Source organism: Balaenoptera ricei, chromosome 13, assembly GCF_028023285.1.
Source record: "Balaenoptera ricei isolate mBalRic1 chromosome 13, mBalRic1.hap2, whole genome shotgun sequence".
NCBI classification, from domain to species: domain Eukaryota; kingdom Metazoa; phylum Chordata; class Mammalia; order Artiodactyla; family Balaenopteridae; genus Balaenoptera; species Balaenoptera ricei.
This window is the reverse complement of record NC_082651.1, coordinates 81,716,596-81,739,631: the sequence shown is the minus strand read 5'-3', so window position 1 is coordinate 81,739,631 and position 23,036 is coordinate 81,716,596. Positions and strand designations below refer to the sequence as shown.

Below are 23,036 nucleotides of genomic sequence, written 5' to 3'. Positions count from 1 at the left end.
AGAAGATCTCTTTCCACGTGGCTGCAAGTGTGGATTTATCTTTTTCTTCCTTCCTACTCTGTGTCCTGGCTCAGAAAAGTTGGAGCCAGATTGCCCTCCTTCCCTGATAGGTAAGTTCCTACAGAAGGAAAGACATCATACCCAATTACCATCTGGCAAGGGCTTTCATGGGTTCCCCTAGAAGTCTGGCTTTGGCATTGACCTGATTACATTTCAGATGGGCTCTGAATGGAAGCTTCAGGAGAGGCCTACCTTAACAAAAACTGAATGCATTCTGAAAAAGACAATATTGAACTGAAAGCCTAAAAATACTTGCCACTCATTCTATGAGCCACTCCTCATCTCACAGATGGTTAGAATGCAAGAAACTCTGGAATGCCCAATTTGTCCCCTCACGGTGGTGTTTTCTGTGGGTGACTTTTCAAAACTGGTCTGAGGGTCTTGGGATGGAAGCCCCTATTGACTCTTAGCTCATCACTTGAAGTTGGCGTCTGATAACTTCAGAGTAGCTACATGTATATGGGAATAACAAAAGACAGTTCTGTTATGTCTGAAAAGTATGCAGTTTTTGCTCTTTCCATCCAAATGCCATTCTTCTGTCCTGAGGGCATGGTGAACAAGTCTGTCAAGATTAGAATGATCTTTGACCCCAAAGAGGATTGCCACAATAGTTTCTTATGATTCTGAGTTTCAACAGCAGAAAAGTTCAAGTACAAGGCAAAGTTCTTATGCCACTTAGAAGGTGTGGCTGTCTCAGGCAGAGCTTGGAGATGTTTCTTGTCAGTCTCATCTTGCGAGTCCTGCCACAGAATGGTCGGCCTGTTGGAGTCATTTGAAATTTGGGTTTTCCCAGAGGCCCAAGGCCTTGCCCATTTTCTGAGCCAAATGTTGCTCTTAGACAGGTGAACTGCCTGGCCATTCTCAGAGTTCTGCACTGTTCTCTTCCAAGAGAACTGCCCAGATTTTTGAAAGAAAATTCTTGCTATATAGGATTTTTGGTTTTTCTCATTTCCTTAATGACCTATTTCTAAGAGCATTCTGTACATTAAAGTGTTGGAATTCCTAGATGAAATGGATAAATTCATAGAAAAATATAAAATACCAGATATTTATAAGAAGAAATAAGGAACTTAAACCAATCAATAAGAAACTAAAATTGAGATGAAAGTTAAAATTTCTTCACCTCTTTACCAAAGAAAACACCCAGGCCCAGTGGTTTGTTTTTTTTTTTTAAGAAGTTTGAGCACTAAGACCTTGAGCTCTTAGCGGTCTTCTCTCTCCTAGGGGCATTTTGCTTTTTTTTTTTTTTTTTAATTTTATTTATTTATTTTTGGCTGTGTTGGGTCTTCATTTCTGTGCGAGGGCTTTCTCTAGTTGCGGCGAGCGGGGGCCACTCTTCATCGCGGTGCGCAGGCCTCTCTCTGTTGCGACCTCTCTTGTTGCGGAGCACAGGCTCCAGACGCGCAGGCTCAGTAGCTGTGGCTCACGGGTCCAGCTGCTCCGCGGCATGTGGGATCTTCCCAGACCAGGGCTCGAACCCGTGTGCCCTGCATTGGCAGGCAGATTCTCAACCACTGTGCCACCAGGGAAACCCCCCAGTGGTTTTACAAGTAAGTTTTACCAGACTTTCAAGGAAAAGTTAATTTACATCTTATATAAAAAGTTGTTTTAGAAAATAGAAAAAGAAATACAGCCAATATTTTATAATAACTATAAATGGAGTATAAGCTATAAAAATTTTAAATCACTATGTTGTACATGTGAATAATTTATATTATAAATTATTAAATTATTTATATTTAATATAAATATTAATTTAAATATAAGTATTTATAATATATTATTATATTATAAACAATAATATATTATAAATCAACTATATCTCAATTTTTAAAGTTAAAAAAATGAAAATAGAAAAAGAGTCAGGTTGTATGAGGTTGCATTGTATGAGTTTAGTGTAACCTTGACTCTGAATCCAAATAATGATAATTAAAGAAAAGAAAATTATAATCTCATTTCACTTATGAAGTAGTTGTAAAAATTCTAAGTAATGTATTTACTAAATGAGTCAGACAGTGTATTTTAAAAAAATGAATCACATTCAAGTGGGATTTTTTCACAGGAACTCAAGGAAAATTTATCATCAGAAAATCTAATGACATAATTTAGCATATTAATAAGCTGAGGGAGAAAAATCACGATTAACTCATGATTATGCAGAAAAAGGTTTTGATAAAGACCTACACTTACTGATGATTTTAAAAACCTCTTAGCAAACAAGGAATAGGGAGTACTTCCTTGACTTGGTAAAGGTCATATGTCAAAAACCTACAGCAAATATTACGCTTAATGAAGAAATATAGATACATTCTATTTAAGATTAGGAGAAGAAAAGGGTGTCCACTATCACTATTTTTTTTTAAATTTATTTCTTTTTTATTTTTGGCTGTGTTGGGTCTTCCTTGCTGCACGCAGGCTTTCTCTAGTTGCGGTGAGCAGGGGCTACTCTTCATTGTGGTGCGCGGGCTTCTCATTGTGGTGGCTTCTCTTGTTGTGGAGCAAGGGCTCTAGGCGCGTGGGGTTCAGTAGTTGTGGCACACAGGCTCAGTAGTTGTGGCTCACGGGCTTAGTTGCTCTGCAGCATGTGGGATCTTCCCTGACCAGGGGTCAAACCCGTGTCCCCTGCATCGGCAGGCAGATTCTTAACCACTGCACCACCAGGGAAGTCCCACTATCACTATTTCTGGTTAACAGTACTGGAAGCACTAGTCGATCCTCTAAGGAATGATGAAAAAACAAGTATAAAGATTGGAAAGGAAGAGATAAAATTGTCATTATTTTATCTGCTTAGAAAAACCAATGGAATCAACAGAGTATTAAGACCAATAAGAGAGCTCAGCAAGGTTGCTGGATTCAGGATAAACTTTTAAAATGTAATAATATTTCTGTATAGCAGCCATAATCAGCTAGAAAATATAATAAGAATAAGAGTATTCTCAAGAGCAACAAAAACTATGAACTACTTAGTTGAACAAAACTATTTCACTTAAGCAAGAATACACAGATGATCATACTAAGTGAAGTAAGTCAGACAGAGAAAGACAAATATCACATGATATCACTTATATGTGGAATCTAAAAAATGATACAAATGAACTTATTTACAAAACAGAAATTGATTCACAGACATAGAAAACAATCTTATGTACCAGAGCAGAAAAAGGAGGGAGAGATAAATTAGGAGTCTGGGAATAACAAATACACACTGCTACATGTAAAATAGATAAACAACAAGGACCTACTGTATAGCACAGGGAACTATATTCAATATCTTGTAATAACTTATAATGGAAAAGAATCTGAAAAAGAATAGATATATACATATATATGTATAACTGAATCACTTTGCTGTACAACCCAAACTAACACAACATTGTAACTCAACAATGAATCAATTGTTATTGAATCAATACATCAATAGAATTAAAGAAAAAAAGAATACACAGACATTTGTGGAGTAAACTACAAAATTAATAAAGGATATAGAAGATGTTTGAAATAAAATGAGAGATATTTCATGTTTTTGGAAGGATTGACTTCAAAGTATAAAGATGGCAATCCTCCCCAAATTAACCCCTGGATTCAATGAAATCCCAATCAGAATTTCAGTTGAATTTTTTAGAAACTCAGCAAACTTTCTCTAAAATCTATATAGAAAAATAAGGGTCCAGATATAACTAAGTCAACCTTGGAAAAAATAAGCATTAAGAGAAGAGTTTTATCTCATCAAGTATTAAGACATGCTACAAAGTCATAATAATAAAGCAGTGTGATGTTGGCTCAAACACAGACAAAAAGATCAGTAGAACAGAGCAGAGAGCTCAGAAATTGACCTATATATAAATACGGGAACTTAGTATGTGGTAAAGTGGGAGCTGCAACAAAACAGGGAGAGGAGGCACTGTTTCATAGGTGATGTTGGGAAAACAGTCTCCCAATATGGAGAAAACAAAACAGAATCTCTACCAAGCTCCATACACAAAGGATGCTCGAATTCATCAGTTGTCAGATAAGGACAATTTAAAACAGCCCTTACAAATAAGATGGCCCTTTATAGCTAGTCAACCGTAAAACTAGGAATCTGGTTAATACTAGGTAGCGGTGAAGATGTGGGGCTCCAGGGCACGTGCAGTGCCGCTGGACGTGCACACACTGTGGCCATTCTGGATGGCACTCTGGGAGTACCCAGCATTCTGCTCCTGGACATGTGTTTTTAAAAATCTGACATGAATCCATAAGGAGATATGCGATGGTATTCGTGACAGCATTGTTTGGGGCGATAAGGAATTGGAGACAATCTGGATGTCCATCCCTGGGGCTCTGGGTGGTCAAAATGTGACGGGTGCACACTGTGGAGTACCCTGCAGCAAATTAGAAGCAAAGGACTTAAAAACATAGGATGGAATGGAAGAAGTAACAATGTGATCTGAGACATAAGTAGTATTGTATTATATATTTGCAATATAAATGCATTATCATTTTAATGATTTTTAAATCCATTCATGCAACAATGCACATGGTTCAACGACACGCATTGCATTAGTTATCTATGGCTGCTTACCAGATTACCCCCAAACTTAAACAGCAATCAGCATGTATTATCTCACACGGCTTCTGTGGGTCAGGAATTCTACAGGTTAGAGCAGCTTAGCTGGGTGACTCTGCCTCAGGGCCTCTCATGGGTTGCACGCAAACTGTTGGTTAGGACTGCAGTCATCTAAAGGCTGAACTGGTGCTGGAAGGTCTATTTTTGAGGTGGTACACATACACACATGGTTGCTAGTTAGTGCTGGTGTGGTTGATAAACTTGAGTTCCTCACCACTTGGGCCTCTCCTCAGGGCTACTTGAGTATCTTCATGACTTAACAGCTGGCTTCCCCCAGAGGGAGAGATCCCAGAGAGAGCAAGGAGGAAGCTGCAGTGTCTTTTATAACCTAGTTTCTCAGGTAACGCGCTGACACTTCTGCCACATGCTACCTGTTAGAAGCAAGTCCCTAGGTCCAGCCCACACTCACGGGGAGGAGGATTATGCTCCACCTTTTTTTTTTTTTTTAATTTTTATTGGGGTATAATTGCTTTACAATGGTGTGTTAGTTTCTGCTTTATAACAAAGTGAATCAGCTATACATGTACATACAACCCAATATCTCCTCCCTCTTACGTTTCCCTCCCATCCTCCCTATCCCACCCATCAAGGTGGTCACAAAGCACCGAGCTGATCTCCCTGTGCTATGTGGCTGCTTCCCACTAGCTATCTATTTTACATTTGGTAGTGTATATATGTCTATGCCAGTCTCTCACTTCGTCCCAGCTTACCTTCCCCCTTCCCCGTGTCCTCAAATCCATTCTCTACGTCTGCGTCTTTATTCCTGTCCTACCCCTAGGTTCTTCAGAACCATTTTTTTCTTTCTTTTTTTTTTTTTAGATTCCATATATATGTGTTAGCATACTGTATTTGTTTTTCTCTTTCTGACTTACTTCATTCTGCATGACAGACTCTAGGTCCATCCACCTCACTACAAATGACTCAATTTCGTTTCTTTTTATGGCTAATATGCCATTGTATATATGTGCCACATCTTCTTTATCCATTCATCTGTCGATGGACACTTAGGTTGCTTCCATGTCCTGGCTATTGTAAATAGAGCTGCAATGAACATTGTGGTACATGACTCTTTTTGAATTATGATTTTCTTAGGGTATATGCCCAGTAGTGGGATTGCTGGGTCATATGGTAGTTCTATTTGTAGCTTTTTAAGGAACCTCCATACTGTTCTCCATAGTGGCTGTATCAATTTACATTCCCACCAACAGTGCAAGAGTGTTCCCTTTTCTCCACACCCTCTCCAGCATTTATTGTTTGTAAATTTTTTGATGATGGCCATTCTGACTGGTGTGAGGTGATACCTCATTGTAATTTTGATTTACATTTCTCTAATGATTAGTGATGTTGAGCATCCCTTCATGTGTTTGTTGGCAATCTGTATATCTTCTTTGGAGAAATGTCTATTTAGGTCTTCTGCCCATTTTTGGATTGGGTTGTTTGTTTTTTTGATATTGAGCTGCTTGTAAGTTTTGGAGATTAATCCTTTGTCAGTTGCTTCATTTGCAAATATTTTCTCCCATTCTGAGGGTTGTCTTTTCATCTTGTTTATGGTTTCCTTTGCTGTGCAAAAGCTTTTAAGTTTCATTAGGTCCCATTTGTTTATTTTTGCTTTTATTTTCATTTCTCTAAGAGGTGGGTCAAAAAGGATCTTGCTGTGATTTATGTCATAGAGTGTTCTGCCTATGTTTTCCTCTAAGAGTTTTATAGTGTCTGGCCTCACATTTAGGTCTTTAATCCATTTTGAGTTTATTTTTGTGTATGGTGTTATGGAGTGTTCTAATTTCATTCTTTTACATGTAGCTGTCCAGTTTTCCCAGCACCACTTATTGAAGAGGCTGTCTTTTTCTCCATTGTATATTCTTGCCTCCTTATCAAAAATAAGGTGACCATACGTGTGTGGGTTTATCTCTGGGCTTTCTATCCTGTTCCATTGATCTATATTTCTGTTTTTGTGCCAGTACCATCCTGTCTTGATTACTGTAGCTTTATAGTATAGTCTGAAGTCTGGGAGCCTGATTCCTCCAGCTCCGTTTTCTTCCCTCAAGACCGCTTTGGCTATTCGGGGTCTTTTGTGTTTCCATACACATTGTGAATTTTTTTTGTTCTAGTTCTGTGAAAAATGCCATTGGTAGTTTGATAGGGATTGCATTGAATCTGTAGATTGCTTTGGGTAACACAGTCATTTTCACAATATTGATTCTTCCAATCCAAGAGCATGGTATATCTCTCCATCTGTTTGTATCATCTTTAATTTCTTTCATCTGTGTATAGTTTTCTGCATACAGGTCTTTTGTCTCCTTAAGTAGGTTCATTCCTAGGTATTTTATTCTTTTTGTTGCAATGGTAAGTGGGAGTGTTTCCTTAATTTCTCTTTCAGATTTTTCATCATTAGTGTATAGGAATGCAAGAGATTTCTGTGCATTAATTTTGTATCCTGCTACTTTACCAAATTCATTGATTAGCTCTAGTAGTTTTCTGGTGGCATCTTTAGGATTCTCTATGTATAGTATCATGTCACCTGCAAACAGTGACAGCTTTACTACTTCTTTTCCGATTTGGATTCCTTTTATTTCTTTTTCTTCTCTGATTGCTGTGGCTAAAACTTCCAAAACCATGTTGAATAATAGTGGTGAGAGTGGACAACCTTGTCTTGTTCCTGATCTTAGAGAAAATGGTTTCAGTTTTTCACCATTGAGAACAATGTTGGCTGTGGGTTTGTCATATATGGCCTTTATTATGTCAAGGTAAGTTCCCTCTGTGCCTACTTTCTGGAGGGTTTTTATCATAAATGGGTGTTGAATTTTGTCGAAAGCTTTTTCCGCATCTATTGAGATGATCATATGGTTTTTCTCCTTCAGTTTGTGAATATGGTTTATCACATTGATTGATTTGCGTATATTGAAAGAATCCTTGCATTCCTGGGATAAACCCCACTTGATCATGGTGTATGATCCTTTTAATGTGTTGTTGGATTCTGTTTGCTAGTATTTTGTTGAGGATTTTTGCATCTGTGTTCATCAGTGATATTGGCCTGTAGTTTTCTTTCTTTGTGACATCTTTGTCTGGTTTGGGTATCAGGGTGATGGTGGCCTCGTAGAATGAGTTTGAGAGTGTTCCTCCCTCTGCTATATTTTGGAAGAGTTTGAGAAGGACAGGTGTTAGCTCTTCTCTAAATCTTTGATAGAATTTGCCTGTGAAGCCGTCTGGTATGCTCCACCTTTTGAAGGGAGGAGTGTCAAAGAATTTGTGTACATAGTTTAAAAACGCCACAAAAAGTATACATTAAACGAAAGAATATACATTAAACAGTTTGGAATGGTTGCCTATGATAGGGAATAGGATAAAAGGGAACAGATGGAAGGGAGGGAGGGAGGGAAGGAGGGAGAGAGGAAGGCTAACAAGAGGCCCTGTGTGGACCAAAAATGACAGTGTGCACCGAATTCTCTGCATCTGGAGTTAAAAAAAAAAAAAAAGTAACTCAGTGTGCATCTTTTCAGTCTCCTTTCTATATATTCACATAAGCACAAAAACCTTTAAACTTTTTTTTTTTTTTTTTTTTTTTTTTTTTGGCCACGTCATGAGGCATGCGGGATTTTAGTTCCCCAGCCAGGGATCAAACCTGTGCCCCTGCAGTCAGTGGCAGAGTCCTAAACTGGAAGGGAGGACTGGCAGAAGGGAGTCCGCCAGGGAAGTCCCTAAACCTTTATACTTATAGCTTTTGTTTTTTGGTGTTTTCTTTTAAAATCCTGGCTGGGATCTTATTATACACAGTGATCTACAACTAGGTTTTTTCACTTCACTATGCATCTTGGAGAGTTTTCCCATGTCACTATACAGATGTCTGCTTCTTCTTATTACTGCATATCATTCCGCAGAATGGATATAGCAAAATCTATTTAATCACTTCCTTATCGATGGACATTCAAGTGAATTTTACTTCTCTTCTGTTTTCCTTTCTCTCTGGTTGGCTGAATGTCTGTCTCTGTATATCCACCTTTGTTCCTCTGTCCTCTCTGCACTTTCCCTTTACTTATTTTGTCTCCTCTGGAGTTCAAGATTGGAGGATAAGGGACGTGCAATGACTCTGCTGCAGGCAGGGGTGGTAACCTGAGGGCAGGCAGGGCCGACTGTGGCAGGCTTGCTATTCCTTCGGCCTGCCTCCTCCTAACTAGCTGAATGGAGGATCTGATGCAGCTCAGCAAACATCCTGGTCCTTGCCTTCAAAGACCTCGCACCTAGCAGGGGAACAGACATGTGAGTAACCCACCCAAGGCAGAACGGTGTAAGGTAAGGAGCAGCCTTCCAAGTCTCACTGTGTGCCTGGGCTCTCATCCACCGCCATCACTTACTAGATGTTTGGCACTGGGCAAGTTATTTCACCTCCTGATACCTCAGTGTTCCCATCTGTAAAATGACGATGTAAGAGTCTTTTTTTCTTAAGACGTTGATCTGAGAAATAAGATAATACATGTAAAGTACTTAGCACAGTGCTTGGCATGTAGTGATCTAGAACACTGAACTGTTAGGAAGCTAGCCAGGGTGTAGTTGTGCATAGAATGGGGTACCAATAAAACAGGGAGAAAAAAAACCAAAACAAAACAGGGAGACGTGGGCTCTGGGTTCTGTGGGGTTGGAAGAAATCCTCACAAATCCTTTGGACATAACCCAAAGGATGGGCAGAGTTTCCCCTGGCAGAGCTAGACGGAGGTATTCCAGGGGGACAAAAAGGTAAAAGTAAAAGCACTGAGGTGGAAATAAGAGGCATGTTTGGGGTATAGGGAGTAGCGCCCTCTGACTGGAAGGTCATTTTCACTGGCAAGGGGAGGAAAGGTCCTTTCAGGGATGTGCACAGCCAGGCTTCTGGCACAGGGAAGGGAGTTCAGGGCCCTTCCCATGGACTTGAGCCCCAAAGCCGAAGCTGCAGGTCTATCCCAGGACCACAGTCAGGGTCAGGCAGGGATCCGGGAAGGGAGCTCCCTTCCCACCATCCTCCTGCCCTCCTCCCAGGGCCTGGCCACTCCCCACATCCAGCACCCCCGCCCCTCAGCCGGTTGGGAGGCAGTCAGGAGGCTTTTCGCGGGGGCTGTGCCGGTGGGCGGTTTTCCCAGAGCAAGGAGCGGAGCAGGACTGAGTTGGCGCTAGCTTCCTCAGATATAGACGTTGCTGGCTGGATGACCAACCTGCCCCGCTAGCGTGAGCCCAAGGGCTTCCTCAGGCCCTGTGCTCCTGTCCTGGGGGCTGCAGCATCATACCTCAGGGGTGTGGCATGTCTCAGAGAGAGGCCAGAGGGACACTGGCCATGCCAGGAGTAGGGAAGAGCCCGGCCAAGGCCACACCGAGGTTGCTAGCAGGCACTGACAGGAAGAGGAGCCGCCTGAGCAGGACAGGGCAGGACCTGTGGGAAGAGACCAGCTGGAGCAACCAAAGATGGAGCAGAGCTGCCCCAAGCCCTCGAGGGGCCAGGGCCAGGAGCCTGGCTCGTGGCCGGGTAAGAAAGCCGGGCCCTGAAGAGGTAGCTGGGAGAGGCAGGCATGGGAGGGGCTGCGATGTCCCCTCTGATGGCAGAGCCTCACTCATGGTTACTGCCCTGCCCAAGAGAGGGGACGTTGGCCAACTTCCGCTCCAAGGCTCCATGCTTGGGTGGTTAGGGAAGTCAGAGCCGGTCTTAACCAGAGCGCGGCTCAGAGAGCTGGCCCAACTCACTTCTCTCAAGGAAACTGAGGCCCGGAGAAGTGATATGTTTCCCAAGGTCCCAGAGCAGCAGTCAGCGACAGGGCCAGCACGCTTTGGTGTCCTTTCCTCTTTACCACAGTTGCCTCTACGTCTCAGGACCTGGCTGGGCCTAGGGTCAGCCCTACAGAGCAGGGCAGGGCTGTGTGCTCCCTGTGGCCCCAGGGCATCCTGATAAGCAGGGTTCAGACTTAGGTGTGGATGCAGCAAGGGCCAGGGGGAGGCACAGTGGCGGGTGGGAAAGAGTACAGGACTCTCGGTTCTGAGCCCAGATGAGGTCTTCTCTCCATTTCCTCTGCCGTAAAGCGGGGCCGGGCTGAGAGCAGACAAAGAGGGGACGAGGCCCTTGGGTCTCTGTCGTCCGGCATGCTACTACCCTGGCAGGAGACCTTGCCCTAGGATGCTCTTAGCTACCAGGGGCGATGGCGTCCGGTCAGACCCGCTCACCCGGCGTCCTCTGTGCAGAGTGAAGCCAGTCCTGAGAACGCCGCTCGGGAGCGGAGCCGGGTGAGGACGCTGCGCCAGGCCTTCCTGGCCCTGCAGGCCGCTCTGCCTGCCGTGCCGCCCGACACCAAGCTGTCCAAGTTGGACGTGCTGGTGCTGGCCACCAGCTACATAGCCCACCTCACCCGCACACTTGGCCACGAGATGCCTGGCCCCGCCTGGCCACCCTTCCTGCGTGGACTCCGCTACTTGCACCCTCTCAAGGTAGGTCACGGGCCCGGGGACTTGGGGAAGGGGGTTTGGGATGGGGGATTCTGAACTCAGTGCCCCTGCCCTCGGCAGAGCTGACGCTGGGGCCGGCTGCTTCCTGCTCTCTCAGGGGGAGAAGAGCTGAGGCTGGCTCTTGGGACTGGAATGATAATGTTTCTCATGGGATGCAGTGGGAGTGATGACTGGAAATGACTTCATGAGAATATGGTTCCTCCAAGGGGAGGGAAATTCTTAGAGGCCCCAAGACTCTGGAGCACTTAGTGGTAGAGGACAAAAGGGGGTAGTTTCCAGGGCTGGGGCCTGGCAAAGAAACCACACCTAGGAGATTCCTAGATTCCAAGGGGCACCATGCCACTGTACAGTGCCTTGGTGTCCTCTGGACTTCTGTCTCAGGAGGGATCCCCCTTTGGAGAACAAAGCTCTAAGAAAGCATCACTCTAGATAACTCTTGGTTACCAAGCTGGGTGGGGGAGTGGCAGGGGCTGGGAAAGGGGGAAGGAGGGCTTCCTGCATGCATCACTCACCCGACTGTCACCTACCTTTCCTGAACCTCAGTCTTATTATACGGAAAGGGAAGATAACATGAGTCTGACTTTGCTTCCAGGGTATGAAATGAGATCATGAAGGAAAAGTATGATTAACAATAATCATCATCGCAATAACAGCTAACATTATCTGGGGGCTAAAGTAATGCCCAGAGCTAGACTAAATGCTTTAGTGCATTTTTATCTTTTAATCTGCACAAGAACCAAATGAGAATTTAAAAAAAGAAAATGAAAAAACAAATAGAAAAAGAACCAAATGAAGATTACTTTACACATGAGGAAACTGAAGCTTAGGTAGGTTAAGTGGCTGAATGCAGTTCAGGCCCAGGGCTCATAGCCACTAAGCAGGCCCCGGGCATGGGGTGGAGCACACTGTAAGTTGCTGACTGTGAGTGTAGCTGTTGTAAAGGATTGTCTTTGCCCTCTGAGGACAGTAACTTTATGTCTATGGAGGATACTTTTCACCATCTCTCTTCCTTAAACATCATAGTTCTGAAATGTCTTGAAACTTAAGATATTTTTCTTTCATATAAATACAACTAAAATGCAAGAATTTGAGACTAAAAGGGGCAACTCTGAAATGCCAATGGTGGCACCTGGTGCAGTGTCCCCGGGTGGCACAGTTGCTTGCTTAGCTGTAAGATGGCGGCCAAGGTGAGGCCCTTGCAGGAAGCAGGTGATGCATAAGTATGTTGAAGAATGAGTAAATGAGAGCCCAGCTAGGTCTAGCACTCTGGCAGCTGGGTGGGGTGGGTTAGCTAGCCAGGAGCAGTGGCCCTCAGCCCCCAAGTGGGGGGCTGTCAAGAGGAGGGCAGACCTCAGAGCCAAGTCAACCTGGCCTTTTCTGGGACTGGCCACGCTCCTGCTGGAAGGATGGACAATCCTGGGAGGTCCCCTGCTTAGGGGGAGTGGGCAGCACTGACATCTGGGGCCACAGGCACTTGGGTCCGGGACTGGGCAAGAGAAGGGGTCAGGACTGTTCAGTGTCAGGAGGAGCCTGCCCTTGCCCCACTCTGCTGCCCTCCCCACTGCCCAGGCCCTGGCTGCTGCCAGCTCTGCCGCCCGCCTCCCTCCCCACCATCGGGGGCTCCTCTTGGGGCCCTTGCTTTTCTCAGACGGCTCCTCCTGTGCCTCTCAGCCAGGCTCAGGTGGTCAGGAGAATTTGTGAAGCCATGAGTGGTGGTGAGCCTGGGACCGCTGTCATCGGAGCAGTCGTGGGGACGGGTCTCAGGGAGGGAGGCTAGGGAAGGCCCGGTCTGGGGTGCCGAGGACGACGAGGGCTGTGCCAGTGAGCATGACCCTCATCCCCTCCCCATGTCTTGCAGAAGTGGCCGATGCGATCGCGTCTCTACGCCGGAGGCCTGGGGTGCTCTGGCCTTGACTCCACCACAGTCGTCACCTCGGGCCAAAGAACAAAGGAGGCAGAGACCAGACCCCAAGTCTCTGGAGAGGCAGATGCTCTTCTTCCCGCCAGGCCGCTCTCACCAGCACCTGGTGACAAGTGATCATCACAGTCGCCCTTTTCTCCTGGGCTGTGACTCAAGCTTAGGGACCTGGATTCTCTGCCAGGCCCTGCCTGTCTTCATTCTGCCTCTCACCCATCGATCTGATTCAGGCTCCACTCCCAGGTTCCAGCACACCGACCAGGCAGAGGAGTGGGCACCTCTGTGACGGAGAGTACTCAGGAGGACCAGGGAGCAGATCCTCATCTTGTCCCCCACGGGTGACGCCCCAGTGGCTCCCTTGTGGCAGTTACAGGGAAGTGGGCAAGGAAAGGGTCTGACTGAGTTGGAAGTTGAGTTAGGGCACTGTCCCTTGCTTTTCTCCCCTAAGGTTCCCACAGACCCTCTGGAGATTGCAAGAAGACAGACACTGCTGCACATGTACAGAGGTAGCGGCTGAGGCTGGCAACAGCTGCAGGTGCTGATGGGAAAGCCAGGGTCCAGACAGGCTCTCGGCAGCTGTGCGTGTGAGCAGAGCTGGGCCGGGGTCACATAGGTAGAGAGGAAACTGAAGAAGGGAACATACTTGGTTATTGCACTGCAAGATGCTTACCCAACATCAGGAACTTAGGAATTTTGTATCTGCATTATGGTCTCTCCAGCTGCCCCTCATCACTACATTTTCTCCCTCTCTGGGCCCTGCACCCTTCTACTCTTCTCTTGCTATGAGCTATATTTACAGGTTAAACCATAAAGCTTACATTGCTTACATTCCAGTATCCAGAGAAACTTGTACATAGTCCTAGCTGCCTAGTTTGAGATTTTATCCCAGAGGCAACTCTACCTTAACTGAACCAGGCAGCATCTTAAGCCCTCACGTTTGAAGGTTTTGATAGACTCAGTTACATCCTTGAAGGACCTGAGAAGGAGAACGTATATCTTTTCCAGGGGATAATAATTACAATCTTCCATCGTATTAGAAACCTAACCTCCAGGACAAACAAGATAGGCCTGGGTTCACAGGGTTCCTTGTATGATTTTGGCCGAAGGCCCCACTGACTCAGGAGTCATTTCTACAATCTGTCTACAACGAGCTCCCTCCGGCCAGCTCCTCCCCACAGGCACTGCCCTCCCAGGCTCTCCCTTAGTCCTGCCATGGGGCGCCAGAAATCAGATAGTGCTTTAATGGAATTTATCTCTGGCCTTGTAGAAACAGTTTGAGGAAAACTCAGTGTCTATACACACAGAAAGTAACTTTCCAGATCAGGTGTGGCTTCAGATCAGGTACCTGAAGTCCAGACAGAGAAGGAACCATCGTTTTGTTAAACTTCAGTGCCTCAGAGTGGGAAGGCACGGGCCAGGCCAACTAGAGCCCCAACAGGGGTAGCCTTAGACAGACGCCACCAGCCACCACTGCCGTCATGAGAACGCATGAGATTCTGGCCGACTGGGAGGGGCCGGGGCTCTGAGCTCTGGAGTGAGGAGCTGCCACAGGGCTGGCCGGGGCAGCAGGGGAAGGGGGCTGAGGGCGTGACTCAGCAAACTGGTGTGGAGGCAGAAAAGCAGACACAGAACGTCCCAGCCGCGGCAGCGTGAGATGTGGGAGAGCAGCTGGACTGTGGCTGGGAGCCATGGCGAGAAGGCCTCGGCCAAGGCCAAACTCATAAATCTACCAAGTCTCTGCCGAGGAGCCCAGAGAGCTTGTGCAGAGCTGCTTCTGGGCAGCTGGACGGGGCCAGGCAGGGCAGAGACCAGGTGTGGGTGGGCACTAGCACAGTGTGCTTCGCAAGACCATAAAAGTCCAGCTCGAATGTTCTATGTTTAAAGCCAAAAAGCAGTATCTTCCTTGTTGAATTTGAACGTGGTCAGAAGAGGAGCACATGAATTTCCTCGCGAGCTGGTAGCACACAATCTCTCTCCGGGGATGGAGCTGGGAAAGCTGGCTCTGGGTGTGCACTGGGGCCCCCCCACAGCACGGAGCTTCTCCTGATAACTCAGGTTTGGGAGCTTGCTCCATCCACCCCGCTCAGACTCCAGCCTTTGCCTAGTAATGCCAGACCCTTCGGGAGAGGGGGGACCACATTACCCTGGTAGAAAAGACAAGGAGGGCCAAAGAAGGATGCAGCTGGTGGGGGGCTGGGGGAGGGCAAGCACCATCATTACAAGTTTCTAAGTCTGTCTCGGGATCTTTCCAGGCATTTCCTTAGTGTTCTGGACAGTCCCCAAGGGGTCCAGAGACCGTCTCCTCCAGCCAGACAGCACCCAGCACAGTCAGGTCAGGAAGCAAAAGGACTGTCAGGGGGCAGGCAGAGCCAAGGAAAGGACCAGGGGATGAATGGGAATAACCAGAGGAAATGTCAGGTTGGAGACTTCGACCCACAAATCAACCAGAATCAGGAGTAACCCCCTTTTCCTCTAGCAGAGGAAGAAAGAAAAATACCCTCTCACTGGGAGACCCTGGGAACAGGGGTATGTAGGAAAGAAGCTCCGAAAGGAAACAGGAGCCTGGATGACAAAATGACGCTCAGGTGGCCTGGCTCGGGAGTGAGAGGGCTGGTTGGTCCACTTGAGCATCTTGTACCGCCTGTCCCGTCCCCAGGTGCCTGTCACTCTAGGTGGGGGTGAAGCACTGATGGCCGGGACAACTTCTCCGGGGCTGGATATGCGTGTGCTTTCTGAGGGGCAGCAGAATTACAGGGGATGCACTTTGGGAGAAGCAGAGCTGGCCAAAGGATATCTAAGTATTAAGGTGGAGACTGCAGATTTCACTAAATTGAGAACTAGAGCCATTAGAAATAGAAAAATCTAGTCTTGTCTGAGAAATTCCCTTTCGCTTCCTCTGGAAGGAGCCTGGCTAGGATGAGTCAGATGGCACTGTCCTCTCCCCTTTGTGGCCTAAGCCCTAAACCCAGGGCCCCTGCAAGCTTGGTATTCGAGATCAGGGGTTGGCAAACTATAGCCAGTGGGCCAAATCCAGCCCTCGATTTTTTAAATAAGTTTTTATGGGAAAAGAGTCACACCTATTTGTTTACATATGATCTATGGCTACTTTCCCGATACAAGGCAGAGTCGAATAGCTGTGACAGACAGTAAAGTGCAAAATATTTACAGAGTTCCTGTGAAGGAACTCTGGCCCTTTACAGGAAAAGTTTCGCTCTTGATCAGAGATATGCAAAGTGTGGTCCGGGAACCCTGGAGGTCCCTGAGACCCATTCAGTGCCCTAAGTAGCCAAAATTATTTTCATAATACAAGATGCGATTTGCCTTTTTTTCACTCCTATTCTCTCATGAGTGTAATGGAATTTTCCAGAAGCCATATGACATGTGATATTGCAACAACAGATGGAATGTAGAAGCAGATGGGAGAGTCCAGCTCTCGATTACAATAGACATTAAAGATACTTGCAAAAATGTAGGGCTTCCCTGGTGGTGCAGTGGTGGAGAGTCTGCCTGCCAATGCAGGGGACACGGGTTCGAGCCCTGGTCTGGGAAGATCCCACGTGCCGCGGAGCAACTGGGCCCGTGGGCCACAACTGCTGAGCCTGCGCATCTGGAGCCTGTGCTCCGCAACAAGAGAGGCCGCGATGGTGAGAGGCCCGCGCACCGTGATGAAGAGTGGCCCCCACTTGCCGCAACTAGAGAAAGCCCTCGCACAGAAACGAAGACCCAACACAGCCAAAAGTAAATAAATAAATAAATAAATAATAAAAATAAAGGAATTCCTTTAAAAAAATAAAATGTTAACCAATGCCACTCTTCTCACTAAATATTTTCCAATATGGAAAATAATTATTTTTCATAAAAATGGTATCTATATTATCTATAACCCACATATAGTGGGTTAATTGTTATTTTTAAATAAATATTTTAAGTCTATTTTAATTTCTAATAGGGTAAATATCAATAGAAATTACCCACATAAGCAAAAGCTTTTCAGAGCCCTACTTTTTTAAGAACATGAAGGGATCCTGAGACCAAAAATTCTTAGAATCTCTGCCCTAGAATAGATTGGCGAAGGTCAAGAAAAGCTCTTACCCCATCCCCGTGACCCTGTATATGACAGCTCTACCCTCTGCCTGGGGCAGACACAGTGATTCGGTCTTGCCCTTCGAGAGACAAGGGGCTTATGGTGAGGGAGGGGGGGTGGGCCTGGCAGAATATGGACAGAGTGTCCCGAGTCCAGATCAGAGTGAGGTCTCCTGAAGGATGAAGGTGGGGCTGATCCCCTGGTGGGCTGGGCCTTCCTCAGGCACATCCATGGCCTCCTTGTCTCTGCTGCCCCTCAGCATCCCATTGCTCACCTTCTCTGGAAACACAGCGGTGTCCACAGAGAGATCCTGGGGAACACAGAGCAAAGGGAGTGGGTGGGGTGAACGTGAGGCAAAGGGGAGGTGAAGGAACCTCCCCTTTCTCTTGCAGGAAAGGTGACCCTGCTTTGATCCTGGCTAGAAAGGAGACCGACGAGGAGCAGGCCTGGGGATGAGCACGGGGCTGGGAGGAGGGAGACAAAAGGCCAGCAGCTGTGGCCTCTCGGGGCCGAGACCCTTCTGCCCACCAAGCCCCCGCTCCCCTGTGGGAAGGGGCCAGGCAGCTGCTGCAGGACAGTCCAGCTCAGGCCAATCACCAGAGAAAGGGGGACTGGGAGGAGAAAGAAAAGGGAGGCACAGGAACCCAGGGGGCCAGCAGTAGCCTGAGAGGGAAGGGAGGGGCGATCTGACAACAGAGGCGCTACCTGGCTGAGAGTTTTGCAGTGAAGTCGCTTCTGACAGGACACGGGCAGGAGGGCAACGAGTTTCGGCAACACTGGGTAAATGGTCCGAGGGTTCAGGGTCCGGCCCCGCATTCCGCCTGAAGACAAAGTGCTCCCGAGGTTCCTACTGTGTAACCAGGGGGCACCCGCGGCCCCCTGCTCTCCCCCTGCTCTCAGGGCTCTAAACCCCCAGTTCCCGCCCACCTCCCCGAGCTCCACCAAGAAGCGCGACTGTTCCAGGCACCCAGGAGCCCAGGATTCCCTGTATCCCCATGTCACACCCTGTCACCACTGTGCAGACTGCCTGCCCGCCCCCCCATCCCACTAGACTTGCAGCCAAGCATAGGTCCCATGACCTGGCTGGCAAGTGGCTTCCAAAAGAACCACCACGGTTCTTGCTTTGATGATGAGAAACCCCAGGAGTGAAGATCTATCTCCTCTTGGTTGAGCCTGGGTTTCCTACTCCCCCCACCCCCAGACTGGCTGCTGGGGGCACTTCCCCTCTTTGGGGCTCTGCCTCCCCAGCCTCAGGTTTGGAGAGGAGCCCCCTCCCCCAACACAGCTAGGGGCCAGCTGCTGAGCAGGGAAATAAAGGACAGGGACCGCCTCAACTGCCCAGGGCAGAAGCAGCAGGATTCAGTGCAACCTACAGGAGATGCTGGACACACGGAGGAGCCGGCCACCAGCCACTGGGGAGACCACGCGGACCGAGCGGGAACTAAGGACCATTGAAGTAGCTGAGAAGTTATGAAGGGGCAAAGATGATTGGGCGTTTTTTAACCTGAAAAAAAATTGACAAATTATCAGATTACGAACACTCCTCCACATTAAGGATGCTGGAAGGAGAAAAAAAAGTTGAGTAAATCAGGCTGGCCTAACAGCAGGTCTATCAAGGTTTCAGGGGTCAAGAACGTCTGGGTTGGGTCCAAGTTGGGCGAAAATAAGTTCTGTGTCACACATCCCAGAAACCACAGTTAACTGCACAGTGGCTGGCAGAGTCCTGGTGAAAACACAGGCACACTCTCTCTACAGACGCAAACTTTGAATAGGGCTTGGAGAGGGATCCAGGTGAATATAAAACTATCAAGATGTGATATGCTCTGAGAAGAAGTACAGTAGCATGAAGCAGAAGTTGAAGCAAAGCTCAGTTCTAACTGAAGTGTGAGTATATGCCACGCCAGCTGGGAAGGGCTACATCTCATCACAAGAGGCCATTGGCCCTGACATTGGCAGGGCTGCCAGACATGGGAAGTGTCTGTCAGGGCTGGTTTAATGTGCCTCAAACACAGTGGTAATACTCCACCAACTGGCCAAGGAGTTTCTCTTTTGACCAGTCTTACCAGGTGCCTACTGGCAACAACATGCTGCCGCCATCATTTCCCTGGACAGAAGGGCAAACCAAGGCAGACCTATTTTGCTTTTGGAAGGTTGTCATAAAATACGCCATTGACCCAGACAGGCAGGCCTCTCATACGTTACTACAAAATGAACATTTACCTGTGCCTTTGAAAGTGGAAATCTACGTGGGGAAAAAATGGTGTTACTGAAAAATTATGATGTCCTAGGCTGTATTTTGATGACTACAGGACCCAGAGTTAACAGATTTTCATGGGGCTCCTGTTATATGTGAGCCATGGGACCATTGGACGAGAAGACTGGATAGCCCTTTTTGAAAGGCAGCGACATTTTGTAGAAGAGATCCTGCTATTATAAATCCTCCCAAGAAACCAACTGTTAAAAACACTACCAGTGAAGTGATGAAGTGTGTTATTAACACCAAGCTTATTTAAGACCTAGAATGGAAAGGGGCTGGTCTCCTGCATATTAAAAGAAGCCAGAGCCATCAGTAGCCTCCCAGGAACAGTAAAAATCCTAAGTTGGTCCTCCTGAGGCCTTTTAAGAAGGAGAAAAGTGTCTTTTCTGGCTTAAGAAGACACAAATATTGGCTGGGCTTTCTGCCCACCACCTTTGCTGGAGGATTTTTTCCTTTTCTTTTTCTTTTTTCTTTTTTAAAAAAAAATTTTTTTCTTTAATTTTTTTGGCCGCACTGCACGCCATGTGGGATCTTAGTTCCCTGACCAGGGAATGAACCCGCGTCCCCTGCACTGGAAGCGCAGAGTCTTAACCACTGGACCACCAGGGAATGAACCCGCGTCCCCTGCACTGGAAGCGCAGAGTCTTAACCACTGGACCACCAGGGAATGAACCCGCGTCCCCTGCACTGGAAGCGCAGAGTCTTAACCACTGGACCACCAGGGAATGAACCCGCGTCCCCTGCACTGGAAGCGCAGAGTCTTAACCACTGGACCACCAGGGAAGTCCTGTATTTTTTTTCTTTAAAGCATTTCAAGGATGATCTTTGTACAAAGTCAGAACTGGAGTTGTTCAGAAGACCCCCTCTGGTTTCTTTACCAGAACTGCTCCACTTAAATTTACATCCCAAGACAGGGAGCTCATCTATTTTAAACAACTCCTAGCTCTTTCTAAATTGCAAAATTGTGAAAGAAGATGGCTCTGATCTTGACAGAAAGGTATCATCTGGGTTAATCATTTCTCCCATAGCTTTTATTTTTTCCCAACTTAATATGGTCCTGGATGATCATCTCATTACCTGGTGCAATAATTGCTATTTTTAGGGAGTTTTCATTCAATTTGCTCTCACTTATGGCAACTACACATTTATAGAAGGAATTTCTCCTGAGACACCCTAAACAAACATGAAGAAACACAGTAGGAAAGAGAAAACTTGGGTTTGTAAAAAGTCCTTGACCGACTGCTGAAGAAGAAATTATATGCCTTATGGGGCTCCTGCATGAGTATCATATTTTCTAAGAAAGATTATTGGACTTCCGTTTCTGACAATATGGTAGACTAATGTGCAGGAAAACCCTCCTGGTACAGAACGCTCAAAATTATGGATAAAAAGTTTTAAATGTTTTAAAATTCATTGCTGGGCTGGCAGAAAAGTGAGGGAAAGGAATAAGAAAGTATAAAACCAAAATTGTTAAGCCAGGGCTTCCCTGGTGGCTCAGTGGTTAAGAATCCTCCTGCCAATGCAGGGGACACGGGTTCGAGCCCTGGTCCGGAAAGATCCCACATGCCGCGAAGCAACTAAGCCTGTGAGCCACAACTACTGAGCCTGCGCTCTAGAGCCCGTGAGCCACAACTACTGACGCCTGCACGCCTAGAGCCCATGCTCTGCAACAAGAGAAGCCACCGCAATAAGAAGCCCGCACACCGCTCGCCGCGACTAGAGAAAGCCTGCACGCAGCAATGAAGACCCAACACAGCCAAAAAAAAAAAAAAATTGGTAAGCCAGCACTGAAGCCACTGTAGCCCTGGTGGTATCTGCAGGTTCCTGGTGCCCAAGGTCAGGGTTTTAAGAAGTCAAATCTGGGGACAAGAGACAAAAAGCCCGGGCCCGTACAAAATGCAAAGTTGGATCAAAGACTCTGTAATAAACTTGGGATCCCCAAACGCCAACATCCTCAGTGAGTAAAGGAGAGATGAGAATATTTGCCCAAATAGATCTTGGCTTGGGGTGGAGGTGGGGGAGGGAGTCTCCCACATATTTCCAGGCCCTTAAAATTTGGGGAGCCAAAAAAGCCCCAAATTTTAAGTGATCTCAATTTAGTAATGTTTCTAAGCACAAGAAATTACAATTCTTCTCTGGAAGAACATACTTTAAATCAGGCATTGAAGGATTCCCATGGATAAAATTCTGACAAACTTGAGCTCATAGCAAACAGTTCTAAAAATCAGAAGGAAACATGCTACCATAAACAATGAGAGTGGAAACATTGAACTTGGGAGTGGTAGGATCACACTTGCAATGACTGCAGATATTGTAATTTTTAGGTACAGAATATACATTAAATATGTTTAATATGTTTAAAGAAATAAAGAGTATTTTGAAGAGACAACACAGGAACAAGAGGCTGTCAAACATGACCAGGCAGAATTGAGGGAAAATGTAGAATTTTTAGGCATTAAAAATATAATATTTTAGTTAGAAATCCAGTAGATGATTAGAAACTGCTGAAAACAGAACTAACAAATTAGAAAATAGGTCTGAAAAAATCACTAGAATTCAGTTCATATGGACAAAGAGATGGAAAATAGAAAAAAAAAAAGAATATAAGAGAGTATCTTCATGACCCTGGAATAAGGAGATTTTCCTTTAAAAAGACACAAACAGCACTAGCCCTAAAGGAAAAAAATTGATACATTATACTACATAAAATTAGGAACATCTATTTATCACAAGGTGCTGTTGAGAGAGTGAAAAAGGCAAGTTCACAAACTGGGAGAGAATATTCGCGATACACATAATCAAAGGGCTTATATATCAGGAATATACTTAAAAACCCCATAGAACAATAAGAAAAAGACTGACCACCCAATTATAAATGGGCTAGAACCCTGACTGGAAACCTTTCTAAAGAGGATATCCAAGTGATCAAAGACGGTCAGCTTCAATAGAAATTAGAAATATGCACATTGAAATCATGAGATACCACTACACATTCTCCAGAATGGTTAATACCTGTATCTATTAAATCCAGCAAGTACACACCTAGGTATATACCCCCAAAATATGAGTGCACAAATGGCATCAAAAGATATACACAAGAATGCTCATAGCAGCATTGTCTGTGACAGCCCCCAAACTGGAAACCTGTTTTTGTTTCCTATGGCTGCTCGGTGGGGCTGGACTTCAGCAAACCAGCTGGCACCCTGTTGGACTCCACCAGGAGGGGAAACCTGCAAGGCTGGAGGAGAGAGAAGGGACTGGCTTCTTGTGGTTTGCTTCCAGCAACAGCTCTTTAGCGCAGTTCAAGTTTCCAGCTTTTCCCCGTCTCAGAACCAATCTGACTGTGTGCATCAAAGATACCTGCACCAACTGTCCAGTACTCCTTCCTCTGAGGCCTGAGTTCCACCTCTTCCAAGCTTCTGGATTCCTGTAACTCCCACCTCTTGCCTTTTTTAACCACTACCCATCCGGGGGCTTCCTTCTGTTGCCACGTCTATGTTTCCTGGGCCCTTTCCTTTGGCCTTTGCAGTCCTTATAATAAATTCCCTCTGTTAAAAATAACTGGTATGGTTTTTATATTCCTGACTGGACCCTGAATGATATTACAGCCGTATCAATTCTTTTTGGCAAGTTTCATTCCTGACCTGCCTCCTGA

General features: G+C 46.2%; 1 protein-coding gene across 1 annotated transcript; it reads left to right on the top strand.

Annotated features, from left to right (window-relative positions):
• Positions 1-9,932: 9,932 nt before the first annotated feature.
• TCF23 (transcription factor 23) lies at positions 9,933-13,160 on the top strand. The gene is made up of 3 exons (XM_059943252.1): positions 9,933-10,154; positions 10,862-11,104; positions 12,981-13,160. The coding sequence occupies exons 1-3, from the start codon at positions 9,933-9,935 to the stop codon at positions 13,158-13,160; spliced, it is 645 nt and encodes a 214-aa protein (XP_059799235.1).
• Positions 13,161-23,036: the final 9,876 nt, after the last annotated feature.